Raw genomic sequence first — 19,928 nt, forward strand, 5'->3', positions numbered from 1 at the left:
CAGTATCATGTCCTCTGCAAATAATGACAGTTTTACTTCTTCCTTTCCAATGTGGATGCCTTTTACTTCTTGTCTAACCAGACAACCCTTGTCTAACCAGGGTTGCTGTGGCTAGGATTTCCAGTACTATGTCGAATAAGAGACGTGAAAGCAGACATCCCTGTCTTGTTCCTGATCTTAAAGGAAACATTTATAGTTTTTGCCCATTGAGTATGATGTTAGTGGTGAGTTTGTCATATGTGGCCTTGATTATATTGAAGTATGACACCTCTATTCCCACCTTGATGAGAACTTTTATCATAAATGGATTTTGTAAAATGGTTTTCTGAATCTATTAATATGATCATGTGATTTTTATCTTTTATTTTGTTTATGTCATCTATTTATTATAGATGACATAGATGATATATGATGGTATATCATATTTATTGTAGATATTATGCCAACATTATATCCCAAAATAAATTTCATTGGGTCATGGTGCATTATCTTTCTAATGTATTTCTGGATTTGGTTTGCTAATATTTTGTTGAAAATTTTAACTTCTATGTTCACCAAAGATATGGCCTATAATTTTCTTTCTTTGTAGTTTCTTCATCTGATTTTGGAATTACAGTAACCCTGGCCTCCTGAAATGAGCTTGAGAGTCTTCCCTCCTCTGGAAAGGTTGAGAAAAATAGGCATTAGTTCTTTGAATGTTTGATAAAATTCCCCTGTGAAACCATCCAGTCCAGGACTTTTGTTTGCTGGGAGTTTTTTTTATTACTACTTCAGATTTACTAGTTGTAATCTGTTCATCCAGTTTCTCTCATTCATTTTGATTCAGTTTTGGAAGGTTATATTTTTCTGGGAGTTTATCCATTTCATCCAGACTATGCAATTTGTTGGCAGATAGTAGTTTGTAATATTTTCTTACAATCCTTTATATTTCTGTGGTGTCAATTTTTACTTCTCCTCTTTCATTCCTGATTTTATTCAATTGTGTCCTCTCTCTTTTATCCTTGATGAGCCTAGTTAAAGTTTTCTGAATCTTGTTTATCTTTTCAAAGCACCAGCTCTTGACCGTCTTCACCGAGAGTCACTGTGGATTCCTGCTTCAACAGCACTTGGTGGAACCTGGCACTAGACCCCCGTCCCAGCCAGCCACCCAGATCCATCCTTCTGCCAGTCCTCACAGCGCCCTGGGACCACCTGAAGGTTCCCACCATCACTCCAACACTGCAAAGCTACCTGTCTTCAGCTGTCCGTCATGACGACCTCAAAGGTACACCAGAACTACCACCAGGACTCAGAGGCCACCATCAGCTGCCAGATTAACCTGGAGCTCTACACTCTCTACATCTATCTGTCCTTATCTTACTACTTTGACTGTGACACTGTGGCTTTGAAGAACTTTGCCAAATATCTTCTTCAACAATCTCATGAGGAGAGGAAACATGCTGAGAAAATGATGAAGCTGCAGAGCCAACAAGGTGACCAAATCTTTTTTCAGGATATCAAGAGACCAGACCACGATGAGTGGGAGAATGGGCTGAACACAATAGAGTGTATGTTACACTTGGGAAAAAGTATGAATCAGTCACTCCTGGACTTGCACAAACTGGCCACTGAAAAAAGTGACCCTCATTTGTGTTACTCCATGGAGATTTACTACCTGGATGAGCAGGTGAAATCCATCAAAGAATTGGGGGACCAAGCAAACAATTTCTGCAGGTTGGGGGCCCCTGAATCTGGAAGGGCAAAGTTCCTCTTTGACAAGCACACTGAGAGACATTAAAGAGAGTTCAGCCTGAGCTGGTGTGGCTCAGTGGATTGAAGTGCCAGCCTGTGAATCAAGGAGTTGCTGGTTCGATTCCCAGTCTAGGTCACATGCCTGGGTTGCAGGCCAGGTCCCTGGTAGAGGGTGCACAGAGGCAACCACCCATTGATGTTTCTCTTCCTCTCTTTCTCCCCACCTTCCCCTACTCTAAAAATAAATAAATAAAACCTTATAAAGAGAGAGAGGGTTCAACCTTAGGCTGCCTTCCCACAGCCATAGGAGTGACTTTCCTCTTCACACTAAAGCAGTACTGTGTGTTGGAGTTACCTTTACTTTTTCTATAACTTGTATCAAATCATCCACTTATGTACTTCATTTGTAATATCCCTTCCATTAAGGAATTTGATACAACATACACACACATACATACACAATGTAACAGCTCTTTGTTTTCATTGACCTTTCGTATTTTTTTTAGACTATTCTGTTTATTTCTGCCCTGACTTTTATTATGTCCTTGCTTCTACTAATTTTAGGCTGTTTGCCTTTCTTCTCTTAGTTCCTTTAAGTGTAAAGTTAGATGATTTATTTGAATTTTGTCTTTTTTCTTGAGGTAGGCCTATAATGCTATGAATTTCCCTCTTAGTACTGCTGGTCTGTGACCCATAGATTTTGGGTTGTGTTCTTACTTTTATTCACTTCAAGGTATCTTTTTATTTCTTCCTTGGTCTCATTGTTAATCCATTCATTGTTTAGTAACATGTTAGTTAGCCTCCATGTTTTTGCGGGGGTTTTTTTCAGTTTTTTTCTTATGATTGATTTCTTAAACCATTGTGATCAGAGAAAGTGCTTTATATGATTTCAGTTCTCAGATTTAAATTTATTGGGACTGTTTTGTGTCTTAATATGAAATTTATCCAAGAAAATGTTCCATGTGCAATTGAAAAAAAATGTATATTTTGCTGCTTTGGTGTGAAATACCCTGAAGATACCAGTTAGACCCATCTGACCTAATGTGTCATTTAAGGCCACCATTTTCTTGCTGATTTTTTTGTCTAGAAGATATTCCATTGATGTCAATGGGGTGTTAAAAATCCCCTACTATAGTTGTATTATCATCAATTTTTCCCTTTCTTTTCATCAAGATTTGCTTTACTTTATTTAGGTGCTCCTGTGTTGGGTGCATAAATGTTTACAAGGATTATATCCTATTGTTGGATTGCTCTCTTTATCCTTATGTAGTGTCTTTGTTTATCTCTTACTACAGCCTTTGTTTTAAAGTCTGTTTTGTCAGCTATTAGTGTTGCTATCCAGCTTTATTTCCTTTCCAATTGCATGATATACATATCTTTTCCCCTCACTGTACTTTCAGTCTGTGCGTATCTTTTGTTCTATATTGGGTCTCTTGTAGACAGCATATATATGGTTTTGTTATTTTTATCTATTCAGCTCACCTTAGTCTCTTGATTGGAGCATTTATGGCATTTAAATTAAAAAAAATTATTAATAAGTAGGTATTTATTGCTATTTTATTCTTTTAACTAGTTTCCTCCTCCTCCTTTTTCTTCTCCTCCTCCTCCTTCAAGATGTCTCTTTAAGATTTCTTGTAATACTGGCTTAGTGTCAACAAACTCCTTAAGCTTTACTTGTCTAGGATGTTCTTTATTCTCCTTCCATTTTAAGTGATATCCTACTGGGTAATCTTGGCTATAGGTCCTTGCTTTTCTTTACTTTGAATATTTTATGCCAGTTCCTTCTGGCTGAAATATTTCTGTTGAGAAATCAGCAGGCAGTCTTGTGGGAGCTCTCTTGTAGGTAACACTGTCTTTTTCTTGCTGCATGGAAGATTCTCTGTCTTTAACCTTTTTCATTTTCATTATGATGCATCTTTTGTATGGGCCTCTTTCAATTCCTCTTGTTTGGGATTATCTGCACTTTCTGGACTTGTGTGTCTCTTTTCTTCACCAGGTGTGGGAAGTTTCCCATCACAGTTTCTTCAAATAGGTTTTCGATCCCTTGCTAGCTCTCTCTCCTCCTCCTGGTACCCTATGAAACAAATTTTCTTATGCTTCATGTTTTCTCAAGGGTCCCTTAATGTATCCTCATGTTTAATTTTTTTCCTTTTTGCTTCTCTAATTGAGTGTTCTTTTCTACCTTATCTTCCAAATTTCTGAACCAATCCTTTTCTTCATCCAACCTACTGTTTATTCCTTCTGGAATATTCTTTGTGTCAGATATTATACTCTTCATTTCTGACTGTTTTATTTCATTGTTTTTATGTCCCTTTTTATGCTGTTAAGCATTTTTATACCCAATGTTTTGAATAGTATTATGATAAATTGTTTGGTTTCTTTTCATTTAGCTCTTTTTTTCTGGAAATTTCTCCTGTTCCTTTTATTTGGGGGAATATTTCTAAGTCTTTTAATTTTGGCTGCCTCTTTGTGTTTGTTTCTGTGTATCAGGTAGATTTGCTATGACTCCCAGTCATGGTGGCGTGGCCTTATGTAGTAAGTGTCCTGTGGGACAGAGTGGTACAATCTTCTTGATCACTTCAGCCAGATACTTAACAAATGCTCCTCCTGTGGGTTATGTGGGCCCTCCTGTTGTAATTGAGTCTTAATTGCTATTGGCCCATTCACCCATAGGATCGACGGTCAGGCTGACTGACTGTGAATCTCAACTCTGACCACGGCATACAAGCTGTGGTGCAGGTGCTTAACACATGGAATTTGCCTCAGTAGGGTCTGGTGTCTGTCAAGGTGTCTCTTTAAATATGACATTTATGAAGCTTATTGGATCTTGCTCTGATGTTTTTTGAAGCTAGCCATTGGGTGTGTTGGTTCTGAGCCTCTTGGTAAGGACTCTGGTGCAGATCAAGGTGAGATGCTGTCTGTGGCTGGCCTTGGGCAACTGGTTGGAGCTAGAAGTGATCCAAAGTTTGCGGCTGCTTCTGCTGGGCGTGGGTGGTAATGGGAAAGACAAAACTACGCAGCAAGGCCAGCTTTTGCTAGCACTGGGCCTGGAGCTAGGTCAGCAAAGGTCCAAGGCAGCCTAAAATCTGCTTCCACCATCCTCTCCTTGCCAGTCACTGAAAGAGCCTCTGGTGATACTCTAGTTGCATGTAAGTGAGACAACACACTGAGACAGCACCAGCTAGGCGGAAGTGGTGTACACCAGACTGATACAAATTCAAACTCAGTGCCAGTGCTGGGCCTGAGGCCGCTCAACAATTGTCTCAGTGTGTACCAGGTCTAGCTGCCACTCACCAGTATTTGCATAACTTTGTGTTAGGGCCTCATCAGGATGAGGTCATCGGAGTTTATTGGACCCAAACAGACCAATATTCGGCCATGTGAAGGGAGGGCTCTGCTCTGCTCAAGTATGCAAGGGAAAAGTGGTCCCCGTCCTTGAGCCATGCGACGCAATCTATTCCAGATTCTGCAGGGAGGAGACACAGCTCAGTGGGGTGAGGCTGCCAGGAGTCATCAGGATGTGGCTAGTGGCTCTCCCTTGAGCGGGAGGTGTCAGTCAGGCTTCATAGAAGGTGGGGGATATGGCTCCTGCCCCAGATCCATACAACTCAGTCTGTCCCAGATTTCGCCCTGACCTCGGCAGGGCAGAGCCTTTAGGAGTTTCGAGGGTGGGTTTGTCATATCATGGAGGGTGGAGGCAGCAGATCTGTTATCAGGGGGAAGAGCCAGTCATTTTCAAGGAAAGTAGGGAAAGTGACACCTGCCCCAATGTCACACAACTTAGTCACTAACATCCCCCGAGTCTGCCCAGACCTGTACACCCTGGCCAAGGCAGGTTACTCCTCCTCATCAGGGCATCAGCTCTGAAGGATGAGGCAAGAAGGAGCCCACAGGATGGGGCTACTGCATTTCCCCAGCCTGATGCCACATAGAATGGAATGCTCCACCCAAGAAAGATTATGTCTACAGTATGGGAGAGGGGCTCAGCACATTGACCCTAGAAGCTGTCTTTTTGGTTCTCTCCCCCAGAACAACAAACCCAAGGCTGTCCATGAATATCCAGAATGGGCTGAACACAATAGAGTGTATGTTACACTTGGGAAAAAGTATGAATCAGTCACTGGTATGAACAGTCAGTGGTATGAAAAAGTGTGAATCAGTCACAAAGTATGAACTCAAGTCCATTTTGAGCTCCCTCTGCTGGAGCTGAGGGTGAGTGGTCACAGCTAGATTTTATGTGGCTCCAGTGCCCTGGGCTGGAGAACCCTGTTTGAGGCTGAGACCTCACACTTTTCAGGGGAAACATCGGCAGCTGCAATATCCACCCAGGATCTCAGCCCATGGAAGTGGGGCCAGCCCTTTTTCCATCTGCACCCTCCTTGCTAGTCTTGCCATGGCTTCTTCCGTAAATCCTCCATTATAAGACTTCTCTTCAGCTAGTCTTCAGGTGGTTATTCAGGACTAGTGTTTTGTAATTTAGTTGTAATTCCAGTTTGCTCCCGGGTGGAGGTGAGTGAGGCCTCCACCTATTGCATGACCGTCTAAGATCTCCCACAGGTGGTGTCTAACAAACATCTAAGAACGTCCTGGCAAAGGCATGCTGCATAGATTACAGAGGGCGTGGCTCAGACTCAGAGCTTCCATAGCATCTCACCTCGAGAAATTTCTGGGATTTGTTGTGGGCATGTTTTAGTTTTTGCCAGTGAGGGCACCCTTCTTCTCAGTCCTAGCAACAGTTTCTGCACTGTGTACTCACCATCAGGTACCTTCTGAGGGAGCCCTCCGTGCAGCAGTAATTAGATTCCTCAGGCTCAACGTGATGTATCTTGATACCAAGATATATTCAGTGTTTCATGTGTGATTATGCACTGTCCTAAGAAGACAGCATGTATTAGGGTTCTCCAGAGAATCAGAAACAATAGGAGATATACATACATATGTGTAAATAGATTTATTAAAAAGAAGTGGCTTACAGGATTATGAAGGCTCAGAAATCCCAGACCTGCAGTTGGCAACTTGGAGATGCAGGAGAGCTGAGGGTATATATAGTTCTAGTTCTAGTCCAAGTCCAAAGACAGGAGAAGACTAATAACCCAGCTTGAAAATGCTGAGGTAGGGGTGAAGGGAAAGGAGGGGGGAGAGAGAGAGAGGGAGGGAGGGAGGGAGGAAGGGAGGGGATTCTTCCTTACTCAACCTTTTTGTTCCCTCAGGCCTTCAACAAATTGGAAGAGGCCCACCCACACTGGGGAGGGCAATAAACTGTACTCAGTCTGCTGATTCCAGTGTTAATCTCACCTGGCACACCCTCACAGACACACTCAGAAATAATATTTGTTCAAATATCTGGGCAGTCCAAGGTCTAGTCAAGTTGACACATGTGTTAATTCAATGCATCCTCACGACAACACTGTGAGGCTGGAGATGCTGTCACCCTCATTGTTAGGGGGAAAGGATGTCAGCCAGTCTGACTTTGGGGCCGGTGATTTTTCAACAGGACAGTGTAGGGGCTACACTGCTCCGCCCTGCCTTGGAAAAAAGCCCCAGGGCTTCCCTTTACATTTGCAACTGATTTTAATTTTATTGTATTGAATAACATAAATAGCAACATCAAATACAATTTTAAAAGTGGTTTATTATTTTTATGTTACCTCTAATCCTTTTTCATTTTTACATGTAATTTTTTAAAATTGTTGTTCGATTACAGTTGTCCCACCACTTTCCCCATTGCTCTCCCGGCCCCAGCCCCAGCTGATCCCACCCTGCTGTCCACGCCCACGGGTCCTCTACTCATGTTTCTGGACTTGCCCTTGCCCTTCTTGCCCCCATTATGCCTCTCCCCCTCCCCTCTGGTCACTACATTTAATTTTAAGAAGGGCCCTAATGTGCTTCATGTTTACTTGGAAGTGACCATGGCATAAAGAATATCTACCTCACCTGGCCCTGGTCAGTCAGCAAGAACGATAATGATGACAATGATATGACATTATCAATTGGTTGTATTAGTAATTATCACTTAATAAATTTCAATGTATTCCATTCTCCTGGGTTGCATTTTTGCTAAACATAAGCAAAAAAAAAAAAAGGAAAGAAAAGAAAAGAAAGAAATTTATTACTTATTAAAGAAGACATCTACATCAAATTCTCTTTCTAACAAGGAAATACAGGTTGTCAAATGTTGCATTTGAGGAACAGAATCTTGATCTCTTTTCTATTGCCTTTTTAAAAATATCACAATGGAAAAATATAAAATTCACTTTATTTTTTAAACATTCTGGATGATTCCTGCATTAATTAACACAAGACAAAACTGGGCCAAACGTCCCATAAGAAACACTTCCCGTGGCTGCAGGATCTGCAGGGCTGGCCGGCGTGTCACCCCTACTCCAAGGAGCCTGTGGCAGCCACGCTACAGGGCGTGGAGAAGAATCTAAGCCTCCACCACAAAGGAGCCAGAACACAGGGATTCCAGCTGATCCCAACCTGTTACTGATTTCCTCCAAGATCATTAATTATTTCGTGACAGACCAAAGAACAGGCCAGGCTTCCTGATTCCTTGTACCCTTCCTCCTAGTTATATTCCAAGTGAGCTAGCTTTCTGAAATCTTCTTTCTGAAGAGATGTCGTCATCTGTATTTTGTGACTTCCATTAGGCTCATGGGCTCACAGTTATGGGAATGTAAATGTAGTCATTGGTGCAGAGTTAGTCAGAACTTGGTGTGCCCTCACCCTGTTCTGGCCTCCTCCTCACTCGTGGCAGACATCATTAATGGGGCAGAGAACACTCTTCCCCAAGCTCAGCTGTCGTTCAGAGCCTTCCCCGCACAGTGTTCAGGCAGTCACTACAATAGTTGGCTCCAAAGATGAATCTGCTTGCTCTGCCTGGATGAAGTCGTGATGTCAACACTGATCCTTTTTTTCCCTTAGTGTCTGGCCTTGTTTCTTTACCAATCATGGCTACAACCTCACACGTCTTTCTCACTCGGCTTGAGACAACGTACTTAGGATGGAAGCTACTTTCATGCCCAAAGAGGTTCCCAAAACACAAGAGGAGAGGGAATCACGTCTAACCCATTTGTTTTGCATGCTTAGAAAACCTTAAATGACTGGCTCAGGCTCACATGTCTGGGTTCACGACGGCACCGAGACCAGTACCCCACTGCTAGCTGACTCTGGCCAGTGCTCTTTTGACCACTCTGCCTATCTGACTCTGTGCTTTATCACACAGAACAGAGAATATGTTCCTGGGATAGAACACGTGTAAACACTCCTCCATCACGCTGGCCGTGGCAGCTTGCCAAGACAGAAATGAAGCCAAATTTAGTGGGTCCTTCAGCCTGGTGACCCCAGTGGAAACAATCCCCTGATATAGAACAGAGAGAGCCAAGAAAAATGTACTGTCCTACAAAGAACAAAGCCTGGGGTGATTCATTCTTCTGATCCTGGTGGTGATTTATCTCTGCATGCCGGTCACTCATACGTGGCTGTCAACAGCTTTGCAGGAATTCTTATCTGGATGCTTGTCCTGAACACATAATTCCCCACTTACTTCCTCATGGTTCCCAAATGTTCAGAGGTTTCCTGGGCATGCTCCTCTGGCTGCCCTTTTGGTACTTAGCAACAGACCCTTTCAAAAACGGTAAAACGTCTGGGGCCTGGGCAACCCTCTCAGTTTTTCGGGACCTCATCTTTCTCATCCCTAAAAATTGGAAATTGTACTAGTTGGCCTCAAAGATTCCTTTTGGCCCTAAAATTCCATGACAAGATACATTTGAGATACACTTCTAAGTAGGAAAAATTATTTGAGTTTTCTGTCTCTCAATATTGGCTAGTTATGTATATAAGAACGGGACCAGGCAGGGAGGAGGGCTGGGGCAGGGCCGGCCGCAGGCACAGCCTCTGCAGAAGGCCCCACTGGACTCCCAGGCCGCTGTAGTCCGTCTCCCACCACTCTGCGAAAGCTGCTTCTGCTCAGGTCACTCATGATGTCTTGTTGTCAAATTCAGTGAACACTTACAAAGTAAATTATAAAAACACCCAGACTACGTTCTCATGAAAAATCAACAAAGCAGAACATATATAAATAGGAAGTCATGTGAAATTCTATAAGCATTTACAAACATATCTTTTTTAAGGGGACCTATTCTAGGTGTTTTGGCTTAGTTTTGTTTGTATGGAAATGGAATCAAATAAAACACATGACTCTATAACATACTTTTTTCACTTAACAATATATCTTGGAGCTCTTCACCCGTCAGCCCACACAATTTTTCTTGTTAACTGCTGCAGAGGGTCCATGGCATGGATACACCGTGTATCTAACCATTATCTAACCACTTCTTTTTGTTAATCACTTCTCTGTTGATGGAGATGTAGTTTGCTTCTAGGGTATTGTTATTTCAAAAATGCTCCAATAAACTACTGTACTTGTCTACATATTTGATTTCTCTAAGATAAATATATTTAGAAGAAAAACTATTGGGTTTACAAAACTGCATATTTTACATTTTTAAAAATTCTGCCAAGTTGATTAAGATGGTAGTACCAAAGGGAATACTCATTTCCCTGTATTCTCATCAATCTTTCCTCTTTTTTAATGCTTGCATTTTCTTCATTACTGGCAAGGTTGAGCACAATTACATATTTTTTTGGCCATGTATATTTCTTTCACAGATTGTCTATTTATACTGTTTGCCCATTTTTTAGTTAAGTTGCTTTTTTTCTTATCAGTTTGTAAGAGTGTTAAAAATACTTTTACACTTTGTTTGAACTCATATACTCATGACCTAGCTTCAATACTATCAACTCCTGGCCACTATATTCTCCCTTTCACTCTACCCAATGCAAGGATTATTTTGAAGCAAATCCCTAAGACCATACTATTCCATTTACTAATATTTTAGTAAGTAAATCTAAAAGATCAAAGCTTTTTAAAAATATCCATGTTATCACATCTAAAAGGAAAAATAATTCTCATATTATCAAATACCCAGTGTTCATATTACCTCTGTTAGCTCTTAAATTTTTTTAAATGTCTAGTCAGTGTTTAAATTTCCTGCATTGTCTCATAACTCTTTTAAAACAATTTGTTTAAATTCAGATTCAAAGAAAGTCTATAAATGTAACTGGTTAATATGCCTTTTAAGTATTTTTTAATTTATAATTTCCTTCTCCCATTTGTAGAAGAATTGTTCTGATTATTTTTTCTTTGGCATTTCCCACAGCCTGAAATTTGCTGATTGAATCTGAGGATGTGATTTAGCATGCCCCTGTGTCCCATGAATTTCTTGAATATGTCCTTGTAGTTTGAGCTAAGGCTCAATCAGATGGAGACCTGATGTTCTAACAAGAATGTTTCAGAGCGATGATGTGTATTCTCCACGAGGCTGCACAATTCTAGGTGTCCCTTTCTGAGGTCAGCAACCATTCATGATTGTGTTGGTCTGATCTATTCAGGAAGCGGAAACTACACAGTAACTCAAATAGATGATGTTTAGTATCAAGAATTATTAGCTATGATGGGAGAGTAACTAGGAAGATATAAAGAGAACTCTAAAGGGTGTTCTATGTCTAAGGGAGAATACTCAGGGGAAAACAAGCTTGGAAAGAAGGGCTCCTGCCAAGGCTGGGGCTCCAACTTGGTCGGCTGAGATGTGGTGTGGCACACCAGATAGCAGGCTAGTTCATGGGCTACTGGGCCAGAGGTGTTCCACTGACACCAGGCAAGCAAGAAAGAACCCATGGGTGCAGGCAGGCTGAGGCTGGTGGGTTCTTCTATGAGTGGAAGGCCTGGTGTGCATCACTGACATTGGGAGAGGGGAGGCGTAGATTTGGGGCAGAGGCAGGAGGCACGGATTTGGAAACAACATCCTGGGGCCCTAGTCAGCTGACACTGAAGAATGCACTAGAGGAGTTAGGTCTCCATCGCGGGTGAGGCTTGGGGTGCAGTGTCCACATCACAAGTGCTGAGGCAAAGTGGCCACTGGGCCCAGGAAGTGACTCTGAGGTTTCTGAGGAACTGCATATGCTAAGCATGAGGCTGGGGCAGGGCACACAGTGGTGACAGGCCAAGCAGCTGGAGCAAGAAAAAACAAAGCTCAATACACTGGGACAAAGAAAAGTCCCCTTCCTCCTGCAATGTCCCTCTAGCGCCCTCTACTGACAAAGCTTAATATTGCGCTCTTTGTAAGAGAAATGGTTGGAGTCCAATCTATTATCACGGAGCAGGTATTGAAGGGTGGCTTGAGGGCAGAGAGGCAATAAATTGATAACTGACACAACGATCAGTGGCTAGGTGCATTATTTCATTAAGCTTGCAAAATGGTTATATTCTCATTCTAGCTATTTTCATGTAGTAGCTGGAACGACTTTAAGGAAAGAAAGTCCCTGCATCTCTTTGGTTGCCCCAGAGACACAGTGTGCGCAAGAACCAAGCTCTCTCTCCACTGCTACTGTTTTTTCTTTTCTCACATACATTAGGTCCCTAGGGTCCCAGTACTTTTGCTTATGCACCAGGTCCAATCAGCACTCTCTATCTTTGGCCCCAGAATCTCCTCTCTCTGGTCCAATGTCTGACTTCAGATCAAAACTATTTTTTTCCACTTCCTGATTCTTGACTGGCCCATAAATCCCCCAAACAGAATGTGTAGGAAGTGAAATTTTTATTTACAAATTATGTAATCCTCACAAACACCTTACGAAATGAATGCCACTGTCCAGGTTTTACACGTGGAACCTGAGGCTTAGAGACATGAAGCAAGTACTACCATCCAGGTCTCCGGCGGGAAACAGGAGAGCTGGCGATAGAAGTCTGCTTCGCAGTCAGTCATGCCAGCCTGCCAGCCTAGGACTCAAAGCCTTCTGCTTCTTTTTCTTCGGGTAACTTTAAATTCGCTCGTCTCCTGGCTTCTCACCAGTTCTCTATTTTCTTCTAAATTTCCAGGTCATTAAAAATGTTCTCCCAGAATCATCATTTCAAACACTCTTCCAGGATCACCTTCTCCAATATTATCTAATCCAGGTCTTTATTTCCAGGCTGGTGTTTCTTTTCGAACAGTAGCCTGATACCACTTAATTGCATTAACTCCATACAGTTTAACTGCAGTTTATTTTCTCTCGTCTCAGGTTTTCGGGACTGACATCCAAACCCCCTCTAGTGTTGACGATGCTGTTTTACTTCCCCCACCCCAGCCCCTTGCAATACTCACGCAGAAGAGAATGAGGACAGAGGTGAACACTTCTTTCCCCAGAGGAGTTCGGCTACGCGGGGTATTGTCGAGAAGGAAGTACACCGTGCCCGACCTGGCACTGACATTAAAAGCGCTCTCTTCATTCTCCACTCTCAGGAAACCACAAGCCAGCTGTGCAGTCCCGACCATGACCGCTCTGTAGGAACCACTGCAAATCAATGAAAATCTTTCTGCTCCCCTCTTCCTCCTCCAGTTCATACTTCCTCCTTCAACAGCCCACTCACCACTTTTCCTTTTCTTTTGAGTCATCTCCTCCACTGAATAGTTATCATTCCCACCTCCTGGTCCTCCTTCGCCCCCTCCCCTCCATTCCTTCCTTTTGGTCCATGGCCCCCTCTCTTCCTTTCTTTCCTTCCTCCTACCCAAGCTTTACTGGCAAAGGCAAACACAATAACAAAAGGATGGGGAATAAGTAAACAGCTGCCTGCCCTCGCTTGGAAGTCTCTGGAAGCGGCTTCCTTCACCTCCATTGATAGAGAGTCTCCGAGTTTCAAAGCGTTTGGCCCTAATTCAAGGCCAGTCCCATTGGCCATGGAGTCATTGTGTTCAGATGAAGGTAAATCCAGGCAATTTCTATTTCTGGATGCAATTGTGTTTCTGGAAAAGGCTACACAGCACATAATAGGAAATCCTGAGAGTGTGAAGACTGTTTCCTGCCAGTTGAAGGATTGTTGTCTTTGGCAGTTCTGACAATAGCAGAAACCCTTGAGTATGTTGACGAAGGCGGAGGGATTGGGGAGGAGGACCTGGCTGCCTCTGTTAGATGAGACAATGAAATATGGAGTCAGGGAAAGTGGGGATTGTCAAGGAAGGTGATTTAAAATGGTAAGTGAGAGCAAGCAAGTTGTAGAACCCTGATTACTTTGTAAAGATATCTGTGGAAAGGGGATCAGCCTGGGCAAGGCACCGTCTGCTTAGTGTGTGCCATTATAAAAATGGCCCATCATTAAGTGGATAATGCTTGATGGCAATATTTACATTGTCAATGTAAAGGACACCAACACCCAACACCCCCGGCTGAAGCGGAAAGAGCCGGGGGTGTTGGGATAGTTCTGAAGCAGTGCGTCTAATCCTTAAATGTGTGTGAATCATCTGAGGTCTCATTATAATGAAGGTTCTGACCCAGTAAGTGTGGATGAGCCTGGGATTCTGCATTTCTAACAAACTCCCAGGTGAGTTCTGCCAGCTGGTCAATGCATCTAAACTGTTTACATACCAAGGGACTGGGAGAGCATATGTGGGAAAAATAAGGTAATGCCTATTGATACGGGGGCACTCTCTCATGATTAAGGACCTATACTCCTGGGAGGGCACACAGGACACTCTCTTCACTGAAGTAATAAAGAATCCGTTAGTGCTGGTGCTGGTGGTAGGCAGGGGCGGGGAAGCAGCCTCCCTGAGAAAGTGAGCAGCGGCTGTCTTCTGCAGGCTAAGACTGACTGTAGGAGATGTTGTTAGAATTGGGCTCCACAGTCAGTGGGAATGATACTACTCTGGAATACCAAAGGCCGTATTGAGGCATTTAACCAGCAGACACAAAGTAGGAGCAAGGCAGAAAGACAACCCAGGGACCTGGATCTGCAAGGGTCTCTCTGATAGATTATGATGAGTCTAGGGGTGAGGTCAAGGGCATCCAGTGGGGGTACTGCTTGATTTGCGTGACCAAGACAGCCAAAAACGAGTGAACAAAGGCTGGAGTCGGCCATCACAATGAAAAATCATAATCCCTCACTCAGTTTGTAGAAGTGAGTCAGTTCTCAGACCCAGAGCTCCCCGACTGAAAGGGAGGCCGGTTTCCTTTGAGGAACGATCCTGCAATATACCACATCAAATATACTTGGTAGTTTCCCCTAGTTCTCCCCAATGGATTTCCACAGCCACTTACCCCAATCATTCTACAGTGGGGAAGAGAGAACGGCAAGATCTTTTGAGGATCCGAATTGGTACTGATAACAAGAGACCCAAACACCACCATGGCCTCTTTAGAGAGGAGCAAAAAGAACCGTATGACGAATGGCCCAGGTCAGTCTCAAAATGGGTCTCAGTGGGTTCATTGCCCCATTCCCATGGTATGCTGGTAAACCAACTCTCCACAAAGAAGAAGGAGAAGGATGAGAAAGGGAAGACTTAGAGGAGGAGAGAAAGGGGGAAGAAAAGAAAAGAAATTCCTGATCTGGATGTGTGGCATTTGACAATTCTTATGTTGTATGTAGTCCCACACTGGCCAGTTTCACGCACCGCATCACAGGAAGTTGGGGAAAGAAGTTTAAACAGGAAGGACGAGTTGAACCCGGGCGGAACTCAGCGGAGGCTATTAGAACTCAGGCCGGTCTGGTGGCTGTTCTGGTGAATGGTCCCTTTCCTCCACAGCAGGGACACTACTCACCACCTGAGCCTCATGGAGACTTGACCGTAATTATTGGTCTAGGAAGGAGATGCAGAAGCAGATCTTCAGGACAGCAGACACGGTCTAGCAAGGCATCTGGCCCAGGTAGGGCCTTTGTTTAATCCCCAGGTGAGGGAGGCTGCCCTCCAGCAAGATTTCTGCCAGCCCATAGGTTCCAGAGAATCTGAGAGTTGAAGGTTCTCAGAAGCATCACCCCAGAGTTTTCATCTCAGATTTCAGGGTTCCAGTCCTTTCTTACCAGAGCCCTCCCTTCCCCACAGGAGACCTGCTGAGGCTGACTATTTCCTTTGTTACTCCAGCACCCGGACAATTAGCTCCTAGGCCTGGTTTTTCTCTCCAGCAGCACCCCAGCTGCAGGACGTGAAGGTTATAAAGGCTGCCACAGTAGCCTCTCAGCTTCCCACTGTGTTCTAAGTGGACGGTTGGCTGATCTGAGCCTGCCTGTCATGTTCTTCTTTCAGGGTTCCAATCACAGTTCACAACTAACCAGCTCTATGATCTTTGGCTACCGCATTTCAAACATGCCAGAGTTGTTTGCTTAAGCTGGCACATCTCCTCCCAGCAGACTCCATCTCAGTTCACTTCAGGTGAGAATCTTATAGAACTTATCTACCAGATGAGTGGGCTGAAATCTTGTAGAACCTTTAAAACACCACCTAACACCAGCAGTTGGGGCTTGTTACCATTGGGCTGGTAAGTGATCCAATTCCAGCGTCCCATCTCCCGGGTGTGCTTCCCAGGACCAGCACTAGCCTTCTCAGGTTGAGTTCTCCAGAGTCAGGGCTTGACTCCACGATGTCAGTGCACATCGTTTATCTGCGAGGGGATCCCAGGAAGCACCAGTAGAGATGGAGGGGCATGAAGCCAAAAAATGGTGTGCTGTTCAGCAGGAATGCACTGGGGGACACAGGGAAACACTCTGAAACATTCCTCAGAGTCACCCACCTGCCAGAAGGATGAGGAAGTTGATGTGTTTACCCATCCACATCAATTGTCATTGCCTGAGGCCTGCATCTGGGCTGTTAACTCCCTGGCTGCCCAAAACAGCCCTAGGCAGAGAAAAATCAGGTGTTTACAAAATACTGGTGGTATTTGGAGGTGAGGGCCAAGGAGCTGTGGGCAGGCATGTCAGCCTCTGCTTACCTGGTATCAGGGTCACCCTACCCTGGTAGCAGCAGCAATGCCAAAAAAACAAACAAACAAAAATCCAGACTCAGCCCAGACCAAAATGGGGAGGTGCCAGAAACTCTTTGGGAAAGAGAGGCATGGTGGTGGCCAGGTGATCTGGGGCTGGAGCCACTGGGTGATGCAGTATTCAGGAACCACAGTTCCAGCTGGGGAGCTAGAATGCTGCCCTGCTGTGTGCGGTGGGGACTCACCAGGCCCCTTCTCCTGTGAGACTTCCCACTGGTGCCGGGAGATGTGACTCATGGGTGGATTAACCGGACAAAATCCTGCTGCAGGTGAGCACGGTGCCTTCCAGGGAGCACTGCCTGACCCCAGGTAAGAAGGCCCCTTAGAGAGGGACGCTTGGGTGAGAATTTCAGCCACAGGTTGTGGTAAAGCTATTTTGAGGTGCAGTGTTTTGTAGGGCACCTCAATTATACTGAAAATACTAAGAGCACGTGCCTGCATTGGATGGGTGCCTTCACACAGCAATCAGTTGAATCTCATAACAACTTAATGAAGACAAATGAGGGTGGATATTTTTATCCGCATTTTACACATGAGAAAATGGAGACTTAGTGCGGTTAAGTGACTAGCTTGAACATCATGAAGCTGGGGAGTGGTGGAGCAGAGGTGTCATCTCACATCTTTGGATTCTGTGTCCTGGTTCGGGACCGGCACTTCCCGCAGGTGTCTCTCCCATTGGCTGTGGAAGAGTGAGCGCCTTTGTAGCAGGAAGGTCTGGTTTGTTTTGGCAATTCCAGTGCTGGCATACTCTGAGTGTTTAATATCTCTCTGTTCGGCAAATACATGTTTAAATCCCTCCAAAGACTTGTAAAGGGATATAGCAGCTTTTGTCAATTTCCTTTCTTTTCTCTCCTCCCAGCTAGGCTTACACAAGACATGCACACACACACACACACACACACACCCTCACTCCTGCGAGCTATGCTCTTTTGGAAACCCTCACACGCTGTAGAACCTGAGATCGAAGAAACAAGAGAGGAGAAACTTCAGAGGAGCCCTCACATATATGGGGGAGACCAAACTGCTTTCTTGGGACTGCCTTGAGTGTTGGCAGGTAGACTCTTGACTGAGTCCTTACATTGTTAAGAATTGTTCAGCTCCCTAACTGGAGTTTGCTCTCCCCGGTCAGGCCTCCTGGGAGGGACCCGTGGTTCAGTGGTGTGCAGTGACCTTCTAGAGCCACAAGAGGGAACCAGTGGCGCGAGAGCTGCCTGCCGCAGGAATGGGCCCCCCAGAGGCCCGCTGAACCCGCAAAAAGAATCTGGACAGACAGCGGAAGTGGGGGAAGGAGGTGGTCAGGGGAAGCAGAACAGAGAGAACGTGAGAAAAAACAGAACTGTGAAGTGAAACATAGAGAAAAGGGTAAAATTTTACTTGATCGTAACTTACATAAAAAATAAATGGGTGGGGAACTTTCATCTTTTTACTAAGCACTATTTTAATTTTTTGGAGGGGACAAACATACATGATTTTTATAATTAAGAGTGAATAAACATCTATTTAAAAGAAATAGGGAAAATAAAACAAGCAGCGAGCAAAATTTCAAAGTTACTCTGGCATTCTGGGGAAAAACATCAATGTTTCTGGTTCTTTGGGTGGTTCTGAGACACACCTTTATGCCTCCACACCTACACTCGTGTTCGCTGTCCCCACTCATTCTCTATAAATTGCAATTGCTTCCTGAGAACACTCCCTGTCACCTGAAATTCAGGAGAAATTAATTAGTAGCAGATAATAACAATGTTTTACACTGATTCTTAACTGAAGCTATTATCATTTCCTTTGTGAAGGTAAATCCATAAATGACTGATGCTATTAATAAGCTATAAGTTGAATAATTAGATTGTCATTACAAACAAGTAAAAGCTATTTTAGTTGCCTCTTGGAAACATTCATTTAGAATATTTGTTTTGTGTATCCTAAGAGGCACAGCTATAAAGCAATGAGAAGGATTTTCATTAAACATCTCAAACCTTACATATCTAATTGACACATTTCCTGCAAACCGCAGTAACCATTATGAATATTACAGGCATCAAAGCTTTCGGCTTAGGAAATTGCCCTCTGAGTCCATTTAGGAAAAATAAAATAAAATTAATTTATGTCACGGCGCTTTGGGACTCAGAGCTTTTCTGGAAATGAATCTACCCTCAGAGGATAGGACTCGTCACCTCCACTGGAGACTTCCGTGCCAGACGAGGGAGTGAGGGGCGAATAGCCTCTGAAGTTCTTGGTCTGATGGCAGAGGAGGTGACCGCCCTGGCTGTCTTAGTGCAAAGCCCGCTGAGCCTCTCTCTGGGTCCCACCCGGCTGAGAGAAGCCCGGGGCAGCCTCTGCCCTTGTCCACACCCCGAGAGGTGGGTCTAAACTGGAGTTGGCCCCAGTTTAGAACTGGGGAACTGGGGCTTATATTGTCCCAATGCCCCCCCACCATATCACAAATACGCAGAACAGGACTAATATCTGTATAAAAAACTGAACCAAATGCTAGAACTACAGGGCCTCTGGAGACAGCCATATGGGGATTGGTAATGGTAAGTACTGAATCTGTATGAAATGGCCAAATAAAATCTTTTAACATTTTTAGTGACAAGCTTGAATTTCCTTCCATCAACATAATTTTTAAAAATCAGGGTTTATGCTTAAAACGGCTTCTTGAAATAATCCTTCAAGAGTTTCTAAAATAAACTCTAGAGTTTTGAAAGTCACCATCAATGACTTCATTTGCAGAAGGTGATAAAATTTTTATGACTAGCTTTACAACCATTCAGTTACAACATTTGAAATTATAGCAAAAGAGACCCAACTCTTCTTCCTCTTTTCATTGGCAAAAGGAATGTTGTCCATTTCCTGTGATAAGGTGAAAAGATTCTGAATTCAGTGGAATGTTTTCAGATCTGTATTTCACAATAAAAGACTCTGCCTGCATCATCAGAATGCTCACCTTGCAGCAAGTAGCCAGAATTATCCCTGGGATAGGAGGACAGGTCAGGGAGATCTGAAGCCCAGAATTCCTTCTGGGGCTTCCTGCCTCCTCACCCTCTATTGGCCACACCTTGGGCTTGGTTCTTGCTTCTTGGGTCCCTGGAGCTAAAGAGGCCCCTCATCCGGACAGACGCCGCTACCCCTCTACAGAGGCTGTAGCTGTCCAGGTGAGGGGCACCTCCTTTACAGTTCACCCTGTTCAGCCAATGCAGATGTCACTGATGATGCCCCAGGCTCTCCAGCCTGGAAGCCTCAGCAATTCGGGGTCTTGGGGCACAGTGGTGACCCCACTACAAGCCACTGTCGGGGAGCACTCTTCCACAGTGGACTCAGGGAGTCTTCTCTGCTCACATCCCGCTCAGCCA

General features: G+C 44.1%; 1 protein-coding gene across 1 annotated transcript; it reads left to right on the forward strand.

Annotated features, from left to right (window-relative positions):
• The first annotated feature begins 1,055 nt into the window (after window positions 1-1,055).
• On the forward strand, window positions 1,056-1,832 carry LOC118997899 (ferritin heavy chain-like). Its single transcript, XM_037061787.1, has one exon. The coding sequence runs from the start codon at window positions 1,250-1,252 to the stop codon at window positions 1,775-1,777; it is 528 nt and encodes a 175-aa protein (XP_036917682.1). The 5' UTR covers window positions 1,056-1,249; the 3' UTR covers window positions 1,778-1,832.
• The last annotated feature ends 18,096 nt before the right edge of the window (window positions 1,833-19,928 follow it).

The sequence above is a fragment of the Sturnira hondurensis genome, unplaced genomic scaffold, assembly GCF_014824575.4.
Source record: "Sturnira hondurensis isolate 20B ecotype Veracruz unplaced genomic scaffold, ASM1482457v3 Scaffold0013537, whole genome shotgun sequence".
Lineage (NCBI taxonomy): Eukaryota > Metazoa > Chordata > Mammalia > Chiroptera > Phyllostomidae > Sturnira > Sturnira hondurensis.